At 35.1% G+C, this 20,163-nt stretch overlaps 1 protein-coding gene across 1 annotated transcript in view; it reads left to right on the top strand.

Annotated features, from left to right (window-relative positions):
- Positions 1 to 20,163, top strand: part of INPP4B (inositol polyphosphate-4-phosphatase type II B) — a 599,434-nt gene that overhangs the window by 413,607 nt on the left and 165,664 nt on the right. The window contains exon 11 of the mRNA XM_058550121.1: positions 6,443 to 6,590. Coding sequence (XP_058406104.1) covers positions 6,443 to 6,590 — 148 coding nt within the window. The remainder of the gene's footprint in view (positions 1 to 6,442; positions 6,591 to 20,163) is intronic.

The raw sequence follows: 20,163 nt of genomic DNA, 5'->3' as shown, positions 1-20,163 counted from the left end.
GTGTCCTGGCCTTCACAAAGTTCACATTCTAATGTGGGACAGGAACAGTAAGCAGACAATTGTAGCACAACTGGTAAGAACCATGATAGAGATGAAGATGGGAAGTTCAAAGGGGAGCCATTTGTAGGGAGAGAGGGAGTGGAAGCCAAGGAAGGCTTCCTGGAGGAGGTGCTAGCTGAGCTGAGTTTATAGGATGATTACCTATATATAGCCAGGAAAGAAGGGTGTTCCTTTGAGGTGCAGGAAATGCCTGGAACAGAGGCAAATTGGCAAGAACCAACTTAAGTTCAGTGAACTACAGGTTGTTCCAAGTTGCTCAGCATGAAATATGAGCCTGATTCTACCTTTTCTAGTTGAGTCCTTTTCTTTAATGACGGAACTAGAATGAATAGAGCAAATCATTCAAACTAGCATAAATGGAGCAAATCATTTTTCTGACCACCCAAAATCTAAAATCCAAATTCTACACACTAAACTCACCAATTGGAGACTAAATGCTGGCAAATACTACTTTTATGTTTTGTTCTGACATCTGTAATAGTTTTTCTTATACTTGGCCTTGGATTGAAGATGCAGGGCGAAGAGCTTGTGGGTTTGGTTAGACTAGGGAAGCAGCACTTTGTCCAGCTCAACTTATATCCTATTCCTTTTTTTTCTTTGCTTTAAAAACAACGCAAACAATAACATAATTTAGATTTTATAACAAACCTAGAGAAAAGTAACTAAAAATTTCTTGGGAGTTTATTTTTTTAATAATTTGTTTCATCTTTATTATTTGTAAAGCGATACCTCTTTGCTCTCTTTTCTGAGCTCCTCTCATGTTTTCTTACCACCTCTTTTCTAGAGCCATGCTTAGGAAAGTGGTTTGGTGATTTCTATTTAGGTTTTTCAGTTCTCATCCAATCTTAAAAAGAGCCGACCTACATTTAAGATGTATATAAATCTAAGATATTTCAGATACAAATGAGGGAGTGTCAGTATCGAATTCGATTACACAGACTTATCTTTAGTAAGTATAACAGTAGTATTTGGAGAATAGGCAATGTATGTACATTCAGCTGAATAATTAAACTGTTAAACAACTGCGTAATTAAAAGCTACGGAATGAACAGATTCTCTACAAGAATCTGCAGTGCATTAAAATAATGATTTCATAAGGCTTGAAGCCAGTAAAGTCAGATTCCATTTAAATATGTGATTTCTACAACCTCCTGAAAGCAAGAAAGTGCATGAGGGTAATCACAGATGAGCTTCCTCTGGGGAAGTATGTTAAAGACAATCTGATGAGAAAGTGTTTGGCTTTTTGATGATCCTCTTGACCCTGAATCCAAATTTCCAAATTTCCTTGTCCAAACCACTGATATCCCTAACACACACACACAAAAAAGAGAAATCATCCCTGTGATGTCTCTCTGGTTTGCCTTTTCTGCCCCAAGTTGCTTGAACAGCCATCTTTTTTATATATTGTCTACATGTTTTGTTTTTGTTGAACATTTCTTTGGCATCTTTACTTTGATAATTCAGACTCCGTACAGCTTGACTTTCATGATTACTGAATCCCATGGACAAGCAGTTGGCACATTACCTTGTTAAAGAGGCCCTGTTACAGTGTCTGGGAGAAACTATAGAAATTTGAGTTGTGCTGCAATTTGGGGGGAAAAAAAAATCTATCATTTACTTTTTGCCCCTGTGTTCTCCTTAGGGAGTAGACCTCAAGGGGAATGTATCAATATCTGGACCAGCTTAGAACATTGCCCTTATTAAGTCACTGCAAGACCATGATGTGATCCAAAATGTCTCTACTACTTTTCTCTTAGGAGAATCTGTTACATGATATTTTTAGCAATTGTCTTGGCAAAAACAGTGAAAAAAAAAAATGAAGAGAATACACACAGGAGTCTCTTTAAAAAGAACTTATAATAGATTTTAGATAGTTTTTATTGTTGAGTTGAGCCTATTGTATGGTCAGAAATGCATTTTCTATATGAAGAAATACTTGGCATCAGTGGAGAGCCAGAGCTGAAAGTAGTGGACTCATTTACACAGCTGGAGTGTGTGAGCAGAATTGTTGAAACTGTATCTCTATTACAGGGGAGAAGCATTAAAAAAAATTGACAGAAGCATTCATCATTTATGGCCCATTGTTCAATATTTAATGCATGAATACCATGCTTTTCTTTTATATGAGGATGACAAAATCTCCCCACTATCAACCCAGCAAGAATTTTGAGTTAACATCTTATCTGGTCTTTTTTGTAACCAGAGCAACAAATTTGCATGGTAGTTAAAGTCAGGCCATATTTTTTCATTTTTTAAGTCATACTCCATTATATGGTATTTTAGGTTACAAAGTAAATTTTTTTGCTTTATTCATAGATTGATGTTCAATAAGGAAAGCTGCTGGATCAAAGTGGCTTGTAAAGCAGATCTTACTAGATCTGTATTGAGATCCTGATAAGTATATACAATTTAGTGCTAATGTTAGGAAACCTGTGAGTTTCAAAAGTCATAACCTATAGCATAAAAGTTAGATAGGAGACATTATTGGGATTTTTTTTTTTTTCTGTGAGGAAGATCAACCCTGTGCTAACATCTGTCAATCCTCCTGTTTTTTTTGCTGAGGAAGACTGGCCCTGGGCTAATATCCGTGCCTATCTTCCTCCGCTTTATATGGGATGCCGCCACAGCATGGGTTGCCAAGCGGTGCGTCAGTGTGCGCCCGGGATCCGAACCAGCAAAACCTGGGCTGCCACAGCGGAGCTCGCGCACTTAACAGCTTGCACCACTGGGCCCACCCCAGGAATGTTTTTTTTTGATGATCAAGTTGCCTGAGTTTTTTTTTTTTAATTTGTCCAAAGTGTTTCCCTTAAAAACAGCAGCATTCCTGGGCCACTCAGTAGCCTAGCGGTTAAGTTTGCACGCTGCACTTCAGTGGCCTGGGGTTCACAGGTTCGGATTCCCGGCATGGACCTATGCACTGCTTATCAAGCCATGCTGTGGCAAGCATCCCACATATAAAGTAGAGGAAGATGGGCACAGCTGTTAGCCCAGGGTCAATCTTCCTCAGCAAAAAGAGGAGGATTGGTAACAGATGTTAGCTCAGGGCTAATCTTCCTCACCAAAAAAAAGCAGCATTCCCACAGAGTCTTTGGATGATGCGTACTGGATGGTTAGAGGAGAGTTCTGGAGCTCATTAATCAAACTGCCCTTTATTTCTGCTTAAGCTGTTTTAACAAAGTTTATATTTAGAACACGTTGAACAGCATTAAAATGAAAGCAATAAGATCTAAAGTTGAAGGACTAGTGTGGGGATAATAGAGAAAATGAAGAATTTTATATTTTGTAATTTACTTGAAAATACAAATTTTCTAAAAAATAATTGTTTTATAAAAGGCAAGAGAAATCCAAGGATTTTTAACCATCGTTTGGGAGATACAAAGATTCTGTGTAATCTTGAAAAGAAACAGAGATTAAAAAGCAACACATATACTGACTATAGATAAACCAAGTAATTGAATATTTGCTTAGGTTACTTAAAGAAAACTTTGGACATTTCAGAGATTGAGTTTTTGTCTTACTATAAAAGGATGCATTTATATTCCTAATCATGTTAGCTATGTTAGAATTCATGAGAAACCATGAATGGCTTAACTCAACTGACACTACATTGAATTAAGTACATAATTTTTTTTTATTCTCCAACCCTAGAGATATGACAATAGAGGTTTTAATAAAATTCTTAAATCTTTGAAACATTGTCACTTTGAAAATGAATGAATATCGTAGTTTCTTTCATCAACTGGCTGTAGTTTCTTATATTTCAGATGAAAGAAAATATGTCTGATGAGGCCTAATATCCAAAATATGTGAAGAATTCATACAACTCAGTAGCAAAAACATCAAAAAAGTCTAATTAGAAAATAGGCAAAAGATATGAATAGACATTTTTCCAAAGAAGACATACAGATGGCCAACAGGTACATGAAAAGATGCTCAACATCACTCATCATCAGGGAAATGCAAATTAAAACCACAATGAGATATCACCTCACACCTGTTATCAAAATGACAAGAAATAACAAGTGTTGGCAAGGATGTGGAGAAAAGGGAACCCTCGTGCACTGTTGATGGGAATGTAAACTGGTCCAGCCACTAAGGAAAACAGTATGGAAGTTCCTCAAAAAATTAAAAATAGAATTACCGTATGATCCAGCAATCCCACTTCTGGGTATTTATCCAAAGAACACAAAAACACTAATTCATAAAGATATATGCACACTCATATTCATTACAGCATTATTTTCAGTAGCCAAGACATGGAAACAACCTAAATGTTCACCAACAGTGAATAGGTAAAGAAAATGTGGTATATATATCTATAATGGATTGTTATTCAACCATAAAAAAGAATGAAATCTTGCCATTTGTGACAACATGGATGAACCTTGAGGGCATTATGCCAAGTGAAATAAGTCAGACAGAGAAGACAAATACTATATGATCTCACTTATATGTGGAATATGAAAAAACAAAAACAAAACAACAAAACAGAAAACTCATAGATACAGAGAACAGATTGGTGGTTGCCAGAGGCAGGGGGATGCAGATGGGCAAAATCAGTGAAGGGGGTCAAAAGGTACAAATTTCTAGTTATAAAATAAACAAGTCATGGGGATGTAGTGTACAGCATGGTGGCTGTAATTAATAATACTGTATTGCATATTTGACAATTGCTGAGAGTAGCTCTTAGAAGTTCTCAGAAAAAAAATGTAACTATGTATGGTGACAGACAACTAGACTTATTGTGCTGATTATAATGGAATATATACAAATATCAAATCATTACATTGTATACCTGAAACTAATATAATGTTATTTGTCCATTATACCTCAGTAAAAAAAGAAAGAAAATAAATATAATTAATGTATGTAATATATAAAAAATAAATATTAAAAAATTAGATATGGATCTGTCATATGATCTAATTGATAAAACTTAAAGATCATGTTTATGTTAAAAATATAATCTCTTTGGACATACAACTCTAGATTTTAAATATTGTCTCTCAACATACTAGAAATATTCTATTGTCTTCTGGCTTCTATTGGTGCTTTTGAAAAGTGAGCACTCTGGCTAGTTCTTAGTAGGGGGTAGGTAAATGTACTGGAAGCTTTGAGTCTGGTCGTTGAAGAATGGGATGTTTGAAATCAAAGTTTCCGATGTAGTATCATTTCTGATAATGATAATGCCCAAACTGTACCTCTGAGAATGGATGATTGCAGAGGAATGGATGAATAGATCCTCATTTTAATGTTCAGAAAGATATTATATGTTACTCAAGTAATGAATGAGATATAGTCTTATGGAATCCTAAAATTTTGAAAGGCATTTTATCCTATGCATTGAGGAGACTTGGCCCACATACCATGCTTGAGATTATTTAAAGCCTTACATCCATTTCAATATCAAATTCTGTTTTTAATCAGCTTTATTGGTAAAGTGGAGCCAAATAATCATAGATACTTGACTGGTGATTGACCTGATATTTTATTGTCCATTAAGCTTTGGCATATGAGTGTAACAAAGACATTCATTGCCCAACAGCAGCGGAAATAAAATTCTGCTCTGAAATAATAGGGCTTGGGAGTGTGTGGTAGGAGTGCTGGCCTCACAAAAACAGTATCAAGTATTATCTTAATATCTGACCCTACACTTTTTCCCTGAATCTTTCAAAATCCTCGCTAACATGACCTTGTTACTTCTCCCCTAATTGCGGCCCACTCACCCTAAATACGCAGTTTGTTCATAGTCTCCCTGTCTTGCTTCTGATAATATGTGGTTTCAGGCAAGTGCCTTATTGACTCATTGGCACTCAAGCATGCATAATATTTGAATTGTAATAGATCTTAAGCCAAGGAATAACTTTTCTGATATTTAAGAAATAAATCATTTTTAGTAGTAGGGCCATTTAAAACCTCTGAAATAACTTATCAGTTGTCACCTACTATATAATGGGGTAAAATTGACTAAGAGTGATCAGAAGAAATTCAGAAATATACTTTTTCAAAGCTGTATTATGTACAAACACATATATTTTCACTTATATTTATAAAATCATATGCTTTAAGAAAATCTTTAGAAGAGAAAGAAATTAGTAGGTGGTAAATTAGAGAACCATGTAGCCACATTTATGAATTGGAATTTGAGGTATCATTTTTTAATTTAAAAAAGACTATATGTCCCATAAGCTACTTGAAAAATCAGATATAAGAACAAAATTCTTAGAAATTCACATACACTAATGGATTTTGATAAGAAACAAGTTTTTGATCCAATAAATTAGAATGGTACCCTGATTAATGATTTTGTTAATTGATCCTCATCTAATGCGCATATCTTTATAATTTAACTATTAACCTTTTATTTTTTCTTCCTTCCCAGTGTTAAAGAACCCAGTGTGTAAATTATATAGATTTCCCACATCTGACAATAAGTGGATGCGAGTCCGGGAGCAGATGTCAGAGACCATACTTTCATTTCATATTCCTAAGGAATTGGTCTCTCTTCACATAAAAGAAGATTTGTGTAGGTAAGAGAAAATAATTTTTAATGTCTCTCACATTAATTATTTATTTTTTCTACAAAACATTTTTTTCTTAAAGTATGATGATAACATAAAAATCTAGACTACTGCACTGTCTAGCATGGTGCCATTAGCCTATATGGCTATTAATCACTTGAAATGTGAATAGTCTAACTTGAGATGTTCTGTAAGTGTAAAATACACACCAGATTTTGAATTCTTAGCACACACAAAAAAAGACTGATTTCATAATGAAATGTTAACATTTTGGATATATTGCGGTTAAATAAAATATATTATTAATTTCACCTGCTTTTTTTTTACTAGAAAATTTAAAATTATATGCGTGACTCTTATTTGTGGCTTGCATTATATTTTTATTGTATTGCTTGATGTCTAGCCAATAACGTGAGCTTTGACCTTGCTAATAACCCCTGTGTCTTTACCTCATCTGCTTATGGTTACTGTTTCTCTGAGAAATTCCAACTTGATTCTTCTTTGGACTACTCATCCGTAATAAGACTTTCAGATAATTGTTGGACTAAACGCTCTTTGAGATGATTGATAAAGTATACTATGTGAATGGACAGTATTGTCGTACAACAAAATTAAATCAATTGCTGTAATAAAACAGAAGGATTTGAAGCTGATTGTTGAAAAGAATATCTCAGAGCCATGACAGATCAAACAATTTGTTTCTCTGCCTTATAAGACTCTAATGACTTTAAGGATGCTGAATGCTATATTATACTAAATACTATTAAGGCCTAAAATCTCAGAAGATTAGCAAATATTTTTAATAGTTAACATTTTGTAATTGCTGAAATATGTAGCAGAGTATGAAATGTGAAAATTTGGATTTCTGCCTTGTGCTCACATTAGTATACCAAGTTACTTAATAGTATCATGCTCCTTTGGTAGACTCTACAGTCCCTGCGATGCCATATTGATCTAAACCAGTGAGCTCACCATGAATGGGGCAGGTCCAATCTGTCAGTATTGACAGTATTCATTAGGGTAGGAAGGACTGCATGAATAGTATATATCCAAGTGAAGAGAAAAGAAAAAAGGAAACAGAACCTGGATTTTAGAAAAAAATCACACAGGCAACTGGATTCTAAGAAAACAACCTGCATCTAGGGAAATAAAGATTGGAAGAGGGACAGGGAGGTGAATATTTGAGAGTAGCAGAGTGAAGATAGTCAGGCCACAGAAATCAGACAGCAGTTATTGACTCAGCCCAAGAGAGTTACAAGAGCCTACTGCAAGAGCCAGCTGCAAGAATGAATTAGTGTAAGGTAAATTATTCAATTTTATCCCTACCTAGAGCTAGTACTAAGAATGAGGTGATGAGCAAAACAAATTCCCAGGAAGGATTAGCAATGTTATGTGTAGATTAGAGGAGCGTGGAGTTTGGATCTTTGAAGTCATAAAAGAATTATCATCCTCAAAATTGTTGTATTCTAGACTACTGGACGCTAAGAACCGCTCCTACCGGAGTCATGTAAAGATCACATTTCATACGGAAGAGTTGGAGAGAATAACTGTTCCTCACAGGGGACAGAGAAAAAGAAAGACTCACGGGAGACAAGCAGAAGTCAGAGGTGTCAGGCAGAACCTAGCACCTTTCTTTCAGCTGAGAACCACAAAAGAAAAGTTGCCAGACAAAGCAGATTTAAGAAGTTGGGCTAGGCTTTACCCTATAAAATCGAACCTAAAAGCTGCATCTAACTTAGCCCATCCTAAATTCCCACTAAAATATCTTTAAAGACACAGAAAATGGAAAATGATGACCTTTCATAAAACACTGAAATCTATTAACATAATACTATATTATTATACTACATGCTATATATAACATAATGACTCATGATTGCTGACATTTTGGGGTTGAAAAATCTTAGTTGATGGACCACTAATGCTATTTCATCTAAAAGTACAGCAAGCTAGTGAGAAAGCAAGTGATGAGAAAGACCCCTACTGCTGCCCGAATCTGTCTTTTGTCATCAGTTTAGAAACCCCTTAAAGGCTGAGCAGTTGACCTTCTGCATGTCTACTTCTTTGAGTCTTCCACAGGGCTATCTCCAACCCCAGCCTCCACTCCCACCCCATTTAGTAGCTCTCTGTCTATCCATTCACTGACAGTAAATCCCAGGGGAGAGAAATGAGTAGGGAATAAGGAGAAAGCAGCTGTTAAACCACTGAATTTTAGTAGGCATAGCCTCTATAATTACTGTTTTATTATTTCTTAACACACCAAAGTGTTGTCGACCCATCCTGTTCTCTTGCCGATCTCTGTATCTCTTTTTTCCTATGGATTTGCAGCAAAAAATAATAAAATTTTTTTTGCAAACACATGGAAGGGGCTAGTGGGCAGTTTTGGTGGAGACAAGGCACAGTGCCTCCAAATATAAGTTCCATTGCTAGCGACAGATCTAGGAACTGTCATCAGTATACATTGGGACTTCTTCAGAGAAGAAAATCCCATTTTAATCGTATAAAACTAAACTCTGTGAAAACCTGACAGATTCTGAAAATTGGCTAGGCACTGTGATGACCAGCCTATTCCATATACCTTTTGCTTTTTCTAATGCCATTTCTATGTGGATCTCCTATCACTAGAATATGTTTGAAAAATTCAACAATGAATCTTTAAAAGTTTATAAAGTAAGGAAGAGAAAAAATCATGCTGAAGATTCAAAAGGGAAATAGGAAAAGTTTGTAGGAAAATGGGCTTGCCATTTCAGTAGAGTGTAAGAAGGTGTGGTTATTATGAAACAGGATCAGAAAGCCATAAGAAAAGAACCATCATCCTATAGGGAAAATGCTGGAAAGAAAAGGATAATGGAGGGAATAATGAAATTTTAAAATGCAGCAGCCCAATTAAATCCACAGAAAAGAACCAGCAGAAAAAAACAGATTTGACTCTGAGAAATCATATCAGTAATGTGGAAGACAAACAGGATAAGCTCTTCTCAAATGCTAAACAAAGGTGAAAAAAGTTCAAAATGATAAGAGAAAAGACGTTAGATGTGCAGGGCACACAGCTGGAAACTACCAAATAATTTTAAATGTTCTTGGGAAGAACAATTTGTGGAAAAGCTTGAAAGAAAACAGTGAAAATGTAGGCAGTTTTGATTTTTTTCTTTTACATGCTAAAATCAGGCTATCGTTGCACTTCTCTGCAGAAGCCCATGGAATAACATCTACTGATTTTTGAGAGGAAGAGGCTGTGACCCCACTTTATTATATAGGATCAGATTATGAATTTTTTATGAATGAAGGCAATGGAAATGACATACTGAAATATGCAGGAACTCATAAAATGTCACCCACAAAACTTTCTTGAAAAATCTACTTGAAGATATATGTCATCCAAGTGAGAACACACCTTAAACTAAGAATTATATTTATAATATGATATAAATTAATAGCGTAAAATTAAATTATATTTTAATATAAAATTAATATTATATAAGATAATAGAGTAAATTAAATTAAGAATGTAAGAATGAGACCTTGTCTTGCAAAAGGACTTGAAACATTTTTCTTGGTTTGGTGGAATCTCCAGCCTGGACAGAACTTGACTCTGAAGTTCTTCTCTTAGCTTTTTTTGACCCTAGTCTTACTCAGATCCCAGAAAGTGTTTTACTTACCTCAACCTCCCTCCCAACGCCACAATTTTAGATGGACTCTCTTACCTTGTTGGGTGAAGACTATGGACGCCATAGTGCTGTTATCTTTCAGTACCTACAAACAGTGCAAAATGCTCCATTTGCATGCCTGGAAATCTATCCTGGGAGAATTATCGAACAAAAAGCTTGGAGTTTTTTCTTAAAAAAAAAAAAAAAAGTTGCCCAGGCAACTTTATATTATGGTCATTTACATTGCTAAGGAACCTAAACAATTATTTTTTGAATCTTTTAAATAAATATTAGCTAAATTGTATCATTTTAGTGGGTGAAGAGTAATAATTCAATGAGTAGCAGATATGAGCGGTCACTAAGTCTCTTTTCATATTTTGTCCTGTATAGGACCTGTGGATGGATGGAGATAGCTAGCTAGCTAGATAGATAGAGAAACATAGTCTTTTTGTTGTTTAGAAAAGTCAGTAAATACAGTATGAACTTATGAACTCAGCCATGCCCTACATCAAGGGTCAGCAAAAACTTTTTCTTAAAGGATCAGATAGTAAGTATTTTAGACTTTGAAGGACATCCGGTCTCTATGGTCTCGTCTCTACTGCTTGGCTCTGCCATTGTAGAACAAAAACACTCATAGACAATATGTGAATAATTGTGGCTATGTTTTAACAAAGTCTTATTTACAAAAATGAACGTTTCTTCTCGATTAGCAAGATGGTGAATTTGCAAACATGGTCAGTCCTTGACTTCTAGGAAGCCTGGATTTTGAGAATCCAACACTTTCTTTCATGATAAATTGACTCTTTCAATCTCCCTTTTCACCCTAGATTTAAACTTTTATGTGTAAGCTGGTGAAAAAATACAGTCAACTGCTCTGAATTGGTGTGTTGCCTTCTCTCTATTGGAGTGTTTAGGGAATTATTTGAAAATTTTGTTACATAGCTGCCCCTACTTTACCAAGGGAGTGGAAAATGGAAAATTGAAAAGACTGATATGATTGGTATCAGTCTCATAAACACACAGATAGAGATTTCCTAAAGTGTGGCTATGGATTTAATCGTGAAAGAAATAGCAGTTAAGGAAGAGAATTAAGGAAATATACGGTATATGTGTAGTCAAAATTGTCTTAAAAATAAGGCATTATTAGTGATCGCATAGTTTTTTTTAACTTGATAAGAATGAAATCCCACTCATAACAACCAAGTATATTACTAATTTTCTCACATCTGAGATTTGCATACACTTGACAGAGTAAGTTAGTGTGAGTCTGTTTGCAGGGACCACTAGTGTGCATGGTTTGCCTGTTTGCGTAACGCATACTTATATGTATAATTAAGGAAAACGTTATCCTTCTCAGCCAGTCATGTCATGGAGTGTAAGTGTTGGCAGAAGCATAACAGTGCAGAAGCTACTTTCACATCACTCCTACACAGTGTCTGTCCTTGCCTGCAGTGGCCATCTAAAAACTCTCTTGCTGTTAGTCTCTCAGTCTCACAGTTGGTGGGACGTTGGACTCAACATGAACTACTTTTATTAAGTTTGACATTGTACATGCACAAAGTCTTAGGATTGTGATAGAGTTTAAATTCTTTGGGGGCTCCCTCTAGTTGGCTAAACATTAATACCTTCTGAGTTCAAGTTCAGATACATAACAGCTTTTGCATTGGCAGTGAAGTGTTTTCACAACACAACACTTTGAATTTTATATTATGGTTTAGGTCCAAAAAATTCACAGGCAGGAAATCGTAGACATCACTCAAGTTATGTTTACTGCTGGGAAGAAAGGATCATATTGTGCTTAGTAATTTTCTGATTCTTTGCTCCTGGAACCATACTTTACAAATATATAAAATGTATATTGAATTTTTTCGATAAAAATAATATATGCCCGCTATAGAATATAGTAAAAATACAGAAAATATAAAAAAAAAAGTAAAATCACTCTAACTCCACCACCCAAAAGAAATATTGTGTCTTTATTTTTCACATCTATTCTCATCCTTATAAGCCTCACTGTGGGGAGCAGAATTTTTGTCCCCATGACCATCACAGCCTGATATCATGCTTAATTTTACTTGCGCATCTAAGTTGTCTTATGAATACATCTGTTATTCTACTATATAATGTTAAATAAAAATGTAGGCTACTAATCAGTAAAAATTTTTGCATCTTAATTTTGATTGATACATAAAAAAAGCTAGAAAAAAAGTAGACTAGAACTATACTAAACTATTAGTAATATGTATACTAACACATTTACAATGGTTATTTCTGGATGGTGTATTTAGAATAGTAATTTATTACACAGCAGTAGAAAAGAAATACACTAACTCTTACAAATAACAAAGAACACTTAGACTTGCTGGTTAACCATACCTTGGTTTTGGTTTCTTCTAGTTGAAACAGTTTACTTTCTTTTTTTTTTTTTGTAAGATTTTATTTATTTTATTTTTTTCCCCCCAAAGCCCCAGTAGATAGTTGTATGTCATAGCTGCACATCCTTCTAGTTGCTGTATGTGGGACGCCGCCTCAGCGTGGCCGGAGAAGCGGTGCGTGGTGCGCGCCTGGGATACGCTCCCGGGCCGCCAGCAGCGGAGCGCGCGCACGTAACCGCTAAGCCACGGGCCGGCCAGAAACAGTTTACTTTCGATCCAAACATCAGTCTATTCAAAATTTAGGCTTGGTTTAAAAAATTTTGGATGACTGTTTTTTTAGGAAAATTACCAGTGATTTAGAATTTCACTTTTCTTCCTTCCCTACCTCAAGAAAACATAGAGGTAAACGAGGATGGCCTTACTGTGTTTTCATGGCAGCAGGGACAAAGGGATTCTTGATTCCTTGCACTGTCCTTGGATACCTAGTGGTTTCTATTATGGGATGACTGGTAACCACTGAGATGCCATGTGCTCTATCTGGCCTTTTGGGTGATATCCTGGTATAGAATATTGGGGTCCCCTTGCCTCTGATCTTGAAGTGCCTACCCTTGGTAGTTTCTTGGTCCTGACCTTATGTCAAACAAACATTGGCATTTTCAGCACTTCCACAAGCCCTTAATGGGACGTGTGAGATCTTTTAGATTTCTAATACGCCATACACTGGCCATAGGGGAGGGAAGGTAATATTATCTATCTACCGTCTTTCCATTCTTAGTTCCACAGCATAGCTTAGCTGCCATGTTGAATAAGTCACTATTGTTAAGTCTGTAGCTTATGCTTCCTAAATATGTGTTTATATTCCTAAATGCTTTATTAAAAAGTATACTATGCTGGTCATATCATTTTGTAATTTCATTTTCCCCTGTATATCATGGATATTCTCATACCTTCATAAATATATTCCTAAAATATGGTTTGTGATGTCTGCAAGATATTCTGTCATAGACTGCTCAGTAAGGAACATAAAAATTGTTGCTTAAATGTTAATATAAATATATTTGTATATTGTATATAATATAAATAATTTTTAATGTAAAAGATATCATATGAACATATATTTGTATACATCTTCAGAATTATTTAGGTTTAAACACTGGAAGTAAAATTGCTGAGACAAGGTGCATGTGTATTTTGAGGCCTTGGTTTCATATTTCCAAATTTGCCTCCAGAAAGTTTGGGTCAGTTTTCACTTCCACTAGTTTCATAGGCAAAACCTGAATTCTTATTAGTTTTTAAATTTGTATTTTTTGATTACCTGTGTGGTTGGACATTTATCTAGATGTTTAGTACAAATACTCACACAAATATACATACATGCCTATGTGGGAACCAGGGTATTCCTAGTTTTACTTTTGGTTTGCAAGAGCTACATACATATTTAGTATATATTCAGTATATATTTTATGACATGTTTTTTCAAATATTATTCCTAAATTTATATTTTATTTTTATTGTAAAATTTTATGTATATTTTGTGATATTTTTCATTATACTTAGAAAGTTTGTCTTCATTTTGAGATCAGTTCAATATTAATCAATGGTCTTGATATTAATCAATTTTTGTTTATTTTACATTTTAAATTTTAATTATCTAGAATTCATTTGATAATGTGATAAAATGTGATGCCAAATTATGACGCCAAATTAGCTATGTTTCTGAAAACTTAGACAATATCTTCAATATCACTTTTTCAATATTCTATTTCTTTCTCACCTCCTTATAATACTTGCCAAGTTTCCATGCTTCCCCACTGTCCTCACCAAAGTAATTAAGAAAATTAAATGGAGACAACAACAGCAAAATTACTTTCAAAAGAATTGACATCTTTGGAATATTCACTCCTCACATTCAGGAATATGGTCTGCTCAAATCCTCTTTTATACATACAAATATACTATTGTATTTTTCTTCATATAGCTTTTGTATATTTCTTATAAAGATTAATATATTTGATTTTTATTGATCTTTTGAAAGAGAATTCTTATGGACTTGTCAGTTCTACTCTTCCTATTGTCTCAATTAATTATTTCAGTTTTATTTCTATCTTCTTTCTTTTTTTTAAATAGACTTCTTGTGTGAACTGCATGCTGCTTTCATTTCTATTCTGTTTCTTTTTTCTTTTTTTAGTAAAGTATAATTGACGTATAACATATAACAACATAATGATTCAATATGTGTATATATTGTGAAATGATCACCACAATAAGTCTAGTTAATATCCATCACCATATATAGTTACAAACTTTTTTCTTGTGATGAGAACTTTTAAAATCTATTCCCTTAGCAACTTTTGAATATGCAATATAGTATTATTAACTATAGTCACCATGTTGTACATTACATCCTAATGACCTTTATTTTATCACTGGAAGTTTGTACCTTTTGACCCCTTTCACCCATTTTGCACGTTCCTGACCCCCTGTCTCTGGCAACCACCAATCTGTTCTCTGTATCTATGTCTATAAGCTCATTGTATTTTTTGTTTTCTGATTTTTGTTTAGATTCCACACATGAGTGAGATCAAATAGTATTTGTCTTTCTCTGTCTGACTTATTTCACTTAGCATAATACTCTCAAGGTTCATCCATGTTATTACAAAGGGAAATATTTCCTTCTTTTTATGGAAATAATATTCATTGTATACATATACGCCACATTTTTTTTATCCGTTCATCCATCGATGGACACTTAGGTTGTTTCCATATCTTGGCTATTGTAAACAGTGCTGTATATATCTTTTAATTTCTGGTAACTTGAAATTATCATTACAATGAATTAGTTGTTTTCACAGTGTTCTCTCTGTCTGTCCTTTTTCGCTGCTCAATCTGTTGAAGGCTAAAATAGTTATAGGCTGAAATCTCCCAATGACTTCTTTGTCATTAAATCCGGTGCACAGTCTTTAGCCTGCATATTTTGGGCTGCTCAGTAGCATTCAACTGCTTCTTGAAACAGTCTTCCAAGAGCTGCTGTGGCTGTGCACACCCCTGGTAGTCAGGTGACCTCTCTAGCCGTGCCTTCTCTGTCTCCATGGTAGACTCTTCTCTTCCTGTCCGTCCCTTAAATGTTGTTGTTTCTGTGTGCGTGGTTCTAGATCTCTATGCTCTCTCACTCTGTATGCTCTTCATGACCAGTCACATCCACCCCCATGGGGTCCATGGTCATCTACATGCTATTGTTTTCTAAATCCTCCAATGGGTACTTGTCTTCTGAGCTCTAGATACCTCCATCCAACTGCCTGCTAACCATTTCTACTTAGGTGTCTTGTAGTTACCTCAAACTCAGCATGTCTAAAACTGACATCATCTCTTTCCCTTTAAAATCATTCTCCCTCAATTAATTCCTCAGTAAGGATACCACCCTCTGTCCAAAAGTTCAATACAGAAACATAGAACATATATTTTTGTCTTATCTCACTACATCTTTCAACATTTGAGTTCAGGTATCAATTTGCAATAATTCTAATTCCACACTTTCTTTCGAACTCATCTATTTTTTACATTTTCACTCCATCTTACTCTAATCCCAACCTCCATGGTTTCTTGCCTGTGATAGTGCACAGTCTGCTAATGGCTTTTCTGCCTATGGCCTTATTTCCTCAAAATCTAGAGCTCACAATTCAGACTCACACAATCTGATTGAAATGTTATAAAATGCAGATTTCCAGTAGGAGTTTAACCTCTTGAGGACTATACTGGAATTGTATGTTGGGAAAGGAGGAGGCGGAGGTTCTGCTTACAAAGTACTCAGTATAACACCTTGTTTGTGAGAAGTTTACTAAATTGTTCCATATTCATGATACATAAGGGATTTAGTATTGTAAAGCAGACCAGTCCGTTGATCCAGCATGCTTGAAGGATGGGAGGAATAGCAACGGGTTTATTATGGAGTTATTATAATGAAAGGAAAAGGAGAGTGACACATGGAAGACAGCTCAGAGATCCTAAATACATAGAAAGTGTGTGTGCGTGTGTGTTTGTGTGTGTGTGCGTGTATGTGCGTCTTTGCGTGTGGTTATAATGCTTCAAGCTTTACAGTGCTTCAATTCGGGTTGCATGCAGGTTATGGAGGTCTTGCCAAACTACCACCTATAAAATTTTTGTAGTTTGTTTTAGTGTTGCCACATATTTTGGTTATGGTGAATATTTTCTTCAGATTTTGTACTACTTCAAAGGTTTGCTATGGCTCAGTCTGCACTGAAATATGTTAGTTACTAGACAAAATGATGTTACCTATAGTGTTGAAGCTCCATGACAGCCACAAATGCAGTAGTCAACCATGGTGTGCATGTGTGGATGTTTAGATGGGAGGCTCTGAGGCCATATAGTGTTTGGCTTTATCAAAAAAGTATACATTTCTACACTATAAAATGATGTCTGAAAACTTAATGTGGTACAAAAAGTTTTAAAGAAATGAAGGATTTCAGTGAAAATGAACCTTGTGGTCCATAAAACTCCCCAGGAAAAAATTAGTTTGATTTATATCATATATTTTTCTCTTTTCCTCCTACTTCATTTCTTCCCTATACTTATTTTTCTTCATTGATCCCAGGGATGGGGAAAAAGGGAAACTTGCTGGCATATACTGTTGGGAGTTTAGAGGAAAGGATAAGAATATTTTATAACAGTATAAGTCTCTCTTCAGTTTTATATAAAACATATAAATATTTGTGTGTATCATGCAGAGAAACAATCCTGTAAATAAAATATAAAAAGTCCAAACTGAAATACTTTAGTAGGGAAAAAGGTGATAGAGTTTGAAACATATAAACTTTAAATAAAAGTTTTATTATCACTTCTTTGAGTGAATGTTCATGCTTTGTCTTAGATAATAGTGTTTGTAAACGTTGTACATATACTAAATTCATGGTGATAAAATATTTTATATCAATGAAGAGAAACACTTTTGTTCCACTCATATGTATTTCAAATATTCTGTATTCTATATTTTTAGAACTGTATTATAAATAGAACTATAAGTGTATATACATAGATATATGTGTGTATCTTAAATCTATTTCTTGAACATAGTGTATTCTCATATAGGAAAAAGATGGTCAGTAAGATATTTTGAAATCCCAGGTTGAAAGCCTAGTTGCTACACAGAGATATATGTTTCAGAAACATGTTCTACATGTTTACTTACGTATTATCAAATGCTGTTAAACTGCGTTTCTAAGCACTATATCTATTTTGAGAGAAATGCAGAAGATATTTAATTTTGTGACCTTGCGCCTTATCTTAAAGCATTTTGTGACTATCAAAAAAAAAAAAAATGGAGAGGCCAGCCCAGTGGCGTAGTGGTTGGGTTTGCACACTCCTCTTTGGCAGCCTCGGGTTTGCGGGTTCAGATCCCAAGTGTGGACCTACGCACCGCTCATCATGCTGTGCTGTGGTGGCGTCCCACATACAAAATAGAGGAGGATTGGCACAGATGTTAGCTTAGTGACAATCTTCCTCACCAAAAAAAAAAAAGGTTCGTTTTATTTCAAACTTATAGTATTACAAGAGTGCCTTTTTAAAAGTTTTAAAAGTATATATTAGGAATTATAAACTAGAACTAAAATATATTCAGGTAAATTCTATTTCAAAAACGTCCTCACTATACAAAAAGATGTACAGTAAGATTTTACAATGTAGTGACCCAGCCTGTCCATTTAACATCGTTTGACATTCTAAAATATAATTTGTCTACTTTTTTCAAAACTTATTTACCACTAGACAAGATTTTCCTTTCACATGGCCTACAATGCAAGTGGAATCTCATGTCTACCTACTTCTCCAGCCTCGTCTTATGCCTTGTTTATTTTGGCATGGCTAAAGCATATGCCTTTTGAGATGTCTATCAGCTCATCTTGGATAAAATTAAAGCACACTGAAATTTTTTACTGACCTTAAAGAAACATTGATTAATAGGAAAAGTAATAGAGAACCAGCTATTCTATTTAGATCTCATATATAATCTCATATATACTGATGAATACTCATATATACTGATGAATACAGTTTGAGATTCAAACTGATGAATCTCATTGATGTTTTTATAGTATTCTGTCTCTTCCACTTTCTCTTTCTGTTTTTTTCTCTGTCTCTCTTGGTTGCTCTCAATGAGGAAAAATCTTAGGTCCTAAAGATCCAAAAGCAATGCATTAAAAATATCACATCAGGGGGCCGGCGCAGTGGCATAGCGATTAAGTTCACGTGTTCTGCTTCGGTGGCCCAGGATTTGCCAGTTCGGATCCGGGGCGTGGACCTACTCACCGCTCATCAAGCCATGCTGAGGCGGCGTACCACATAGAAGAACTAGAACAACTTACAACTGGGATATATAGCTATGTACTGGGGCTTTGGGGAGAAAAAAGAAAAAGAGGAAGATTGGCAACAGATGTTAGCTCAGGGCCAATCTTCCTCAAAAACAAAACAAAAAAAGCACACATCTTTTAAAAAAAATCACATCAGGACGCCACTGTTGATTCATACCTGATTAGTGTTGTTTCCTCTGTTCATTTTTCTTCATGCAATGTTGATGCACAGTTGGAATACCGTGTGGTATGTTATTTATCATGGAAAGTGCATTTGTCCTACTAACTCCTAGTATTGAGGGCAGATGCTGTGTGCCATTAAGTTCATCATTATGGATTCTTGGTATCATTTAATGAGAGTCCTGTAGAGCGCTTAGTATTGTCAAGCTGGTAATAGAAATATGTGTTTTATTTTGCTGTTTGGGTATTACAATATCCCCACAGGAACTAATAAGGCAAAACTCATTTAGAAGCACATTTTTTTCTATTGTGCCAAGATTCTTTATTTAAAATGGATTGAGTAGGGGAGTGTGTTGTAAAGATAAAAGCACAGAATTGGAATCGTTATGAACCTTAGTTTAAAACCTATATCTGCCACTTTGATACGTACTTATAACTTGCAGAAAATTACTTAATCTCTCAATTTCCAGATTTTTTTAGGTAATAACATTATCATTTATGTTTCAAGGCTACTATAGTAATTAAATGAGCAATCAGGAGACTCTAGAGTCTTGTTTTGTTGTTGTGTGTGTGTGTGTGTGTGTGTGTGTTAAGTGCAGCTCTGAATTTGAAACCTGGCTTCCTCCAGTTACCCTTGATAGCTGTGTGACATGGCATAATTTATCTTACTGCTCTAATTTCAGTTTCCTCAACTGTAAAGAAGGGATTAACTAATAAATGCACATGGTTATTGTGAGATTTAAAATGAGCTATCTATCAGGACCGGCCCAGTGGCATAGTGGTTAAGTCCGCATGCTCCACTTTGGCAACCCAGGGTTCGTGGATTTGGATCCCAGGCACAGACCTACACACTGCTCATCAAACCATGCTGTGGCAGCATCCCATATACAAAATAGAGGATGACTGGCACAGATGTTAGCTCAGGGACCATCTTCCTCACCAAAAAAAAATGAGCTGTTGATGAAAAATCATTGGTACATACATACATAGGCCTTTAATATGTGGAAACCACTCACCATCT

This window comes from Diceros bicornis, chromosome 11 (assembly GCF_020826845.1).
Source record: "Diceros bicornis minor isolate mBicDic1 chromosome 11, mDicBic1.mat.cur, whole genome shotgun sequence".
Classification (NCBI taxonomy): Eukaryota; Metazoa; Chordata; class Mammalia; order Perissodactyla; family Rhinocerotidae; genus Diceros; species Diceros bicornis.
This window is presented reverse-complemented; position numbering and strand designations above follow the sequence as displayed.